The following is an 8,455-nucleotide window of genomic DNA, read 5'->3' on the forward strand; positions in this document are numbered from 1 at the left end:
CACAACTATTGGTCCATGTGGCTCAGTAATGTCCACACTGATTGGCTGGAGCTCTCTGGGGCTTCTGACAGAGGCCAGAATTTCCCCTGGAGATGTTGGGAGCTGAACCTAGGACCTTTGGCATAGTATTGAGTAAGGCCATTCCCTATACGGTCCCCCTCAGTGAAAGGAAGTGTTGTCCCATTCACTACCAAGTTCACAAGTCCAGTGCGTTAGTTTTTCCCATAGGAATGAATGGTAAAATAAATGAAAATGGGAGAAAACAAAACCAAGTGGTACAGTTAGGAATACCAGTGAGGTGAAGGGTCTCTGGTGACCCCAGTCAGACCCCTTCAGTCCCTGGTGACCCCAGTCGTTGGAATTCAAGCAAACTTTTATTTGTGTCACACTGCCCTGGGATAATGTGGTACATTATCTGAAATGTAAGTGAATATTTCTGAACACATCTACAAAGAAGTTTCTATAAACACTAATCTCGGTATGATACTACATAGGAAAATGCAAAAAAAATTTACCGATATACAGTATAAAAATATTTTATTGTAAATTATTCTTATTTATTACTCACCCTCAACTATCAAAAGTCAGAGTAAAGAGGTGCATTTGCCAGAAGCTATATAATGACGGTGACAGGCACACCTCTGTTACGTTGCTTAGGGCTGCCACAGAAAATGGCCGATTTATATAAGGGGGAAATAGGTCCCTCCTCTTACGAAACATTTTACCATTGAGTGCGCACACAAGTTTTGACGAATAATAATAGTCATTTATTATTTGATGGCCTGAGGTCATCAAAGTAAAGTACAAGATTACAATTTTTAAAAATACAAAAAAAAAAAAGGAATTCTAAAAACGGTGAGACCATTCCTACACACTCAAAAGGCAATGAAACCATTCCTACCAAGGTACAAGTCATAAATGACTGGGTTGTGCCTTGGGGAAAGCCTTCTTAAACAAAACTGTCTTCACCGTTCAGTAATGTTGAACATCTGTCTCAATATGTTTTTGCTTCCTGGTTTTGGATCCCATCTGAGATCAAAAGTGACAGAAGCTCTGGCCAAACCCACAACCCATAGCTAGTGCGCTGATTTTGACTTGATGGGTTACAGATTATTCACATCTGATTTACAAACCCCATTTTTCATGGATGTCAGTGGGGTTTCTGCAAGCATTCCAGTTTTTGAAGTGAGTGTTCCGGTTTTTGAATGTTCTTTTGGAAGCTAAATGTCCAGCAGCCAATCAAAAGCCACACATCGGAAGTTGAATGTTTTGGAAGTCGAACAGACTTCTGCAACAGATAAAGACGTCCCATTACCTAAAAACATATGCATGTTGAATACTTAAAACACACACGCACAAATGGGACTTCTAAAATTGAAGGAGCACAGGAGCCACTGAAACTGAAGAAAGAGTTTCACATACCGGTCCACCCATTTGCAGCTTCAGAAATATGGAAATGGTGTTAATACAACTGAGCTCAAATTAGTTACTTGGTTCCAGTGCTACATTTAAAAAGGTAGAGCAAAATGCTGGTAGCAAGCTATTAATTAGGCCTTATCTGGTTCAGTACTCTTAATTTTGAAATGAATTGTTGGTTGCTTAGCAGCTATTAATAGACCAGTCTGAACAGCACATGGTCCTTAATAACCAATACACTTCTTTGAAAGTGGATCGCAGTGACCCTGAGGAAGCTTTTTCCACATGGATTTGCTTAGCATTAGAGTGTAACGGAATTTCATGTGCAGTAGGTGGGCTGCTGTTTCGGAACAATTACAGGGAGCCACAAACATCAGCCACATATCCGTTCTCCAAGACATCTGAACGTGGCATTTCTTCATTTTGAAAATAACCTGACTGCCCCATTTGTGGGTGACAAATGGGAAGGGCCATTTTTTCAGGTGGGGGTAAAGTCCTTCTCCATACTTCTTAAACTTCTGGAAACAAGATCAGGCTGAGGATCCAAGAGATTCCTGGGAGCTCTTAGGAAGAATTCTGGGGTGTTTAATGCTGTGAATCTTTACCTACAGTCAACCCATATAACTATGCAAGTCCTATATCACAAAATGCCAATGAGTCTCCAGTGACTTCATTGCAATGGAAGCAGAACCTGAGGGCATTCTGAGCCCGTGAACTCCTCAATGCTTGGAGAATTGGGACACACACACACACACACAGAGAGAGAGAGAGAGAGAGAGAGAGAGAGAGAGAGAGAGAGACAGGCAGGCAGGCAGGCAGACAAACAAAGACACTCATCGTCAAAGCAGGTACAAGGATCACAAAGAAACTGTCTGGAATGACCTCTAAAATGTTGGGATATTGGGGAGTTGGGGTGGGGGCTCTAGGCCTCTTTGGCATATGGAAAACTATCCTGGCAGGGAAAACTTTCTTCCTGCTGTTTTTCTACACCAAGGAAGTGTTGCCAGGAGATGTTATATTGACGTCAACTGTTGCCTTGCTGAGCACATGATTTTTTAAGGTTTTTTTTTAAAGGATATAAAGTGAAAATGAAACTGAAAAAGAACAAAAGTATCTGGGGATTGAAAGGAGAGGACGGTGAGAGCAAAAGATAATGGCTCAGGTAAGAACCCCTTTGAATAGGCGACATTTTCTATCAATCCCCACCCCGTCCAAAATACCTTCCCTTTGATTGTTTTCCCTTTGACTGTTTTTTCAACATAAGAATTGCCACTTGACTTGCTGTCTGCCATACACTGCTATCTCTGGCTGCAAGCCAACGTGCAGTTTAGGAGCAAAATGTCATTGAAAACAGTGAGACTTACTTCTGAGTAAAAATACTTAGGATAGTTTTGTCTCTAGATCAGAGCTTTCCAAACAGCGTGTTGCGACACATTCATGCGTCGGCTGCAGTGTGTCGGTGTTTTCACATGAATGCTGCCTGCGCTCCTCCTAGGCTGGAAAGGGGTTAGTTTAACCTCCGGTTTGCTAGTGAAACTGAATTACTGTCACAAAATGCTGCGTGTATAAAAAGTGTTTCACCAGCATGAAAAGTTTGGAAAGCTCTGCCTTAGCTCCTTCCCCCTGCCTTGTAAGTCTGGCTTAGAAAAACCGTGAATAATCACAGAGTCCAAAGGTTGAAAAATTCATCTACTTGTGGGGGAAGAGAGGGATGCTCCTGCAAGCCATGGATACTAAGTTTCTTGCAAAAAGAGAGCTCTGTACTGCTTATATGCCTGTAATTTTATGTAAGTTTTCTTGACTTACCGTATTTTTCGCTCTATAACACGCACCAGACCATAACACGCACATAGTTTTTAGAGGAGGAAAACAAGAAAAAAAATATTCTAAACGAAACAGTGGATGTATGATTTTTGTGGTTCATGCTGTGGCCACAGACATGTGATCTGAGTGAGTTTGGAGTAGCCCAATGCAAAAATCCTGAGGATCCATGTGGATCCATGCTTTGTAACCACGTTTTTGCACCACTGCGACCCCAGGCAACAGTGGGTGCGTGATTTTTTTGGTGCAAGATGTAGCCATGGACATGCTATGTGATCTGATGGTGAATTTGGGGTGACCCAGTGCAAAAATCCTGAGGATCCATGTGGATCCGTGGTTTGTAACCACGTTTTAAGTGGGGAGGGAAGGAAAAGCACTCAAGGGACAAGGAGCACGCATGGGGTGTGTGGAGAAGGATGCTGCTAATAATGCTATTTAGCAAGCTGAGTGGGGAGGAGAGAGGGACAGAGAGCCTGCTTGCTTTAAAGGAGCCAACTGGACAGGAGCCGCTTACACTCGTGTCCTCTCCTATCCTCTCCCGCTTTGCTCCTTTAAAGAAGCAGGCTCTCTGTCCCTCTCTCCTCCCCACTCAGCGGCTCTTCTCCCGCTTTGCTATTTCAAAGCGAGCCACGGATGAGGGAAGGAAGGGGAACCATGGATCCTCTGCTCAAGACTGCAGCAGATCCCCCCCGCCACCCGTAGGCATTCGCTCCATAGCACGCATAGACATTTCCCCTTACTTTCTAGGAGGAAAAAAGTGAGTGTTATGGTGCAAAAAATACGGTAAATATTTTTATTTAAGTTAGCTTGACTTTCATTTTTATACTTTATTTTATTATGCAATATTTGAACTGATTTTTGTTTCTGCCTTTGGCTCGTTATAAAATCAATAAACATTTCGTCTACTTGCACTGGCTTGCTGATTGGAAGGACCGCAGTTCAAATCCCTGTGAGCTCCCATTGGTCTGTCCCAGTTTCTGCCAACCTAGCAGTTTGAAAGCACGCCAGTGCAAGTAGATAAATTGGCACTGCTGCAGCAGGAAAGTAAATGGTGTTTCCATGTGCTCTGGTTTGTGTCACGGTGTTCCATTGTGCCAGAAGCGGTTTAGTCATGCTGGCCACATGATCCGGAAAGCTATCTTGTGGACTTTCCCATTGCAGTGGTACTTATTTATCTGTTTGCACTGGCATGCTATCAAACAGGATACTGCTAGCAGCAGTAAAGGTTTCATAAAATGAACCATGGACGGGGGAGAAGGGAAGTCAATGGAAAATGTATGGTTTGTATTTTGGCTTAATATTATGTGCAAATTTGTAAAATTGAAAATGATAAATACAATAAAAAATATAACGGTGCCACAGAGTGAGGTCTGGGATAAATATTTGTCCTCTAGACATGGTTGGATTCGAACTCCCATCAACCCTAGCAACTAATGTCCTGGGGTTATGGGAGTTGTGGTCCAGCAACATCTGGAAGGCCACAAGTTCTCTATCCCTGAGCTACAGTATAAAAGAAAAGCCTGCCTCTGTGGCTGTGATCCTATGTATTTGGGAGTGTGTTTCATTGAAGCTAGTGGGACTTACTTCTGAGTAAACTTGCACAGCTGGTAGCCAAGGAAAACATGGGCTCACTTTCTTCTTGCAGAGCCCAAAGCCTGGAGACCAGATTGAGATTTATCGAATTGGTTACCAACACTGGGCTATCTACGTAGGCGATGGATATGTGGTCCACCTGACTGCTGCAGGTAAGAGCTTCTCATTATTTCCTAGAAAGGGTGATTTTATGAGAGGGAAGAATAAGATAGAGATCATTAGCAGATTACCCCTGAAGAAACACAGCCCTTGGGGGGGGGGAGGTTCCCCACCACTGGCTTAGGGACTAATTGTTGCTGGAAGGTCTATGTCCTGATACTTGCAATTGTTGTAAGCCAGTTACAGGACTGCTTTGTAGCCAAGAGATTGCATTCTGGTTGGTTGTAAGTTGTTTTGGGTTGCCTTGGGCAAGGTAAGAGTGACTAACAATTTTTAAAAAAATAATAGTATTTGTCAAAACATCAACAACTGATGTCTTCTTGAAGACAATGTTGTTGATGAAATGCAGGGAATCCACGCCTAATGGTCACTGTTTCTGAGTTTCTTTTCTCTCTCTGTTCTTGAGATGAGGGTATAGGAAGTTCTCCCTCTATTCCCCTGTCTGCCAACACAAAAAAGGCAGTGGTGAAGAAAGAAAAGCTTTCAAAAGTGGCAGGAAACGACTACTGGATGGTCAACAACGAGAAGGACAGAAAATATAAACCCAGGCCTGTATGCGAAATAATTAGCACTGCAAATGAATATGTTGGGATGAAGATAGACTACAATGTGGTCATGCAGAACTGTGAACATTTTGCTGCCATACTACGATATGGCCAACCATACAGTAGACAGGTGTGTAGAATTCATTCATGTTTTCGTAATGGCAATCTGTGCTGTGATATTGAAATTCATTCTTAATTCCTGATCCTGGAAAAATGAAGTGAGATTAAGAAGCAGGTAATTTATTTTATTTTTATGTGGATTTAATTTCTAACCCCCCATTTACAAAGATGGGGAGCAGAACAGAACATTTACTTGGAGTATGTTGAAGTACTGCAAACCAGAACAACAAAAAAATAGATATCATAACATTTAAAAATAACTTGAGTTCATACATTCAAATTGTCTGAAGTGACAAATGAGAAAATTAAAAACTCTGAACTCAGGTTTCCAAATTAATGACAGGCTTGTACCCTGATGAAAAATGGTGGGTCTGTATTCCTTAAATATTTTTCACCACAGAACTCAGATTTTTGCACCAAAACATGTTCTGTTACATGGAATTAATTTTTAAAGCACATGTTAAACCCAGAGTTAATTGTCTTGGAATCTGAGAGTTTCAAATCTGGCTATTTTCTGTCTCCAAAAGAAACATTTAAAGCAATGTTTCATATCAACTCTGTTGTGAGAAATGAAGGACCATCGGTCGCTGTGAATAAAAATGCTTAAACCTCTTATTTTTTGCAGGCGGAAGTTGGTATCTGGGGGACATTCGCTGCTTCGGTAGGAGCTGTGTTCTTGGGTCTAAGCTTGATAGCAGTCGAGGTCATTGGTAAACGCCATTAGTCAGCGTTCAATATATGATGAGACATGTGAACAATCTAAAAGACTGTTGGAGGACAATCCTAGGATGGCTTCTAAGAAGATCCCATTTTAAAAGAACAACAGTTATTGAATAAAAATAAAAACATCAAATCAATCAAGATTTAGGTTTTCTGTCTTTATCCATTGGTGTGAATTTTGAAGGATGGCTCTGTTTCAGTTTGTGCATTGTTTTGTAAAGTGCAGATTAGTTAAGAATTTGAATGTGAATTGAATCAAATTTCTCCCTGCTGCCTCTAGATGTGGTAGAGGACACTGATCAACGTTGAAGTAAGGTTCAACTTACTTGAAGTCTGGTCAACTTCTGTACTTGGAATGGAGGATGCCGCCATCTTGTTTCAGGCCACCCTTGACATATACAATGTTTCGCTGCAGGCCTCGGTTGTTAAAAATCAATATGTAGAATCATAGAATCATAGAATCATAGAGTTGGAAGAGACCACAAGGGCCATCGAGTCCAACCCCCTGCCAAGCAGGAAACACCATCAGAGCACTCCTGACATATGGTTGTCAAGCCTCTGCTTAAAGACCTCCAAAGAAGGAGACTCCACCACACTCCTTGGCAGCAAATTCCACTGTCGAACAGCTCTTACTGTCAGGAAGTTCTTCCTAATGTTTAGGTGGAATCTTCTTTCTTGTAGTTTGGATCCATTGCTCCGTGTCCGCTTCTCTGGAGCAGCAGAAAACAACCTTTCTCCCTCCTCTATGTGACATCCTTTTATATATTTGAACATGGCTATCATATCACCCCTTAACCTCCTCTTCTCCAGGCTAAACATGCCCAGCTCCCTTAGCCGTTCCTCATAAGGCATCGTTTCCAGGCCTTTGACCATTTTGGTTGCCCTCCTCTGGACACGTTCCAGTTTGTCAATGTCCTTCTTGAACTGTGGTGCCCAGAACTGGACACAGTACTCCAGGTGAGGTCTGACCAGAGCAGAATACAGTGGCACTATTACTTCCCTTGATCTAGATGCTATACTCCTATTGATGCAGCCCAGAATTGCATTGGCTTTTTTAGCTGCCGCGTCACACTGTTGGCTCATGTCAAGGTTGTGGTCAACCAAGACTCCTAGATCCTTTTCACATGTAGTGCTCTCAAGCCAGGTGTCACCCATCTTGTATTTGTGCCTCTCATTTTTTTTGCCCAAGTGCAATACTTTACATTTCTCCCTGTTAAAATTCATCTTGTTTGTTTTGGCCCAGTTCTCTAATCTGTCAAGGTCGTTTTGAAGTGTGATCCTGTCCTCTGGGGTGTTAGCCACCCCTCCCAGTTTGGTGTCATCTGCAAATTTGATCAGGATGCCCTTGAGTCCATCATCCAAGTCGTTGATAAAGATGTTGAATAAGACCGGGCCCAAGACAGAACCCTGTGGCACCCCACTAGTCACTCTTCTCCAGGATGAAGAGGAACCATTGATGAGCACCCTTTGGGTTCGGTCAGTCAGCCAGTTACAAATCCACTGAGTGGTAGCATAGTCAAGACCGCATTTTACCAGCTTCTTTACAAGAATATCATGGGGCACCTTGTCAAATGCCTTGCTGAAATCAAGGTAGGCTACATCCACTGCGTTCCCTTCATCTACCAGGCTTGTAATTCTGTCAAAAAACGAGATCAGGTTAGTCTGACATGACTTATTTTTCAGAAATCCATGCTGACTATTGGTGATCACAGCATTCCTTTCTAGGTGCTCACAAACTGTTTGCTTAATGATCTGCTCCAGAATCTCCCCTGGTATTGATGTCAGACTGACTGGGCGGTAATTATTTGGGTCCTCTCTTTTCCCCTTTTTGAAAATAGGGACAACATTTGCCCTCCTCCAGTCTGCCGGGACTTCGCCTGTTCTCCAGGAATTCTCAAAGATGACTGCCAGTGGTTCTGAAATCACATCTGCCAGTTCTTTTAATACTCTTGGATGCAGTTCATCTGGCCCTGGAGACTTGAATACATCTAGACTAGCCAAGTATTCTTGTATTATCTCCTTAGTTATTCTGGGCTGTGTTTCCTCTGCTGAATCATTTGCTCCAAATTCTTCAGGTCGGG

At 42.4% G+C, this 8,455-nt stretch overlaps 1 protein-coding gene across 1 annotated transcript; it reads left to right on the forward strand.

Annotated features, from left to right (window-relative positions):
• The first annotated feature begins 1,317 nt into the window (after positions 1–1,317).
• On the forward strand, positions 1,318–6,511 carry LOC128424372 (phospholipase A and acyltransferase 3-like). Its single transcript, XM_053410449.1, has 4 exons — positions 1,318–2,578; positions 4,883–4,982; positions 5,396–5,664; positions 6,280–6,511. Exons 1-4 carry the CDS (start codon positions 2,570–2,572, stop codon positions 6,376–6,378), a joined length of 477 nt encoding a protein of 158 aa, XP_053266424.1. The 5' UTR covers positions 1,318–2,569; the 3' UTR covers positions 6,379–6,511.
• Positions 6,512–8,455: the final 1,944 nt, after the last annotated feature.

This window comes from Podarcis raffonei, chromosome 12 (genome assembly GCF_027172205.1).
Source record: "Podarcis raffonei isolate rPodRaf1 chromosome 12, rPodRaf1.pri, whole genome shotgun sequence".
NCBI lineage: Eukaryota > Metazoa > Chordata > Lepidosauria > Squamata > Lacertidae > Podarcis > Podarcis raffonei.

Coding starts and splice junctions, on each gene's coding strand:
- LOC128424372 (XM_053410449.1), top strand. Junction 4,983..5,395: donor GGTCCACCTGACTGCTGCAG/GTAAGAGCTTCT, acceptor TCTGTTCTTGAG/ATGAGGGTATAGGAAGTTCT. Junction 5,665..6,279: donor GCCAACCATACAGTAGACAG/GTGTGTAGAATT, acceptor TATTTTTTGCAG/GCGGAAGTTGGTATCTGGGG.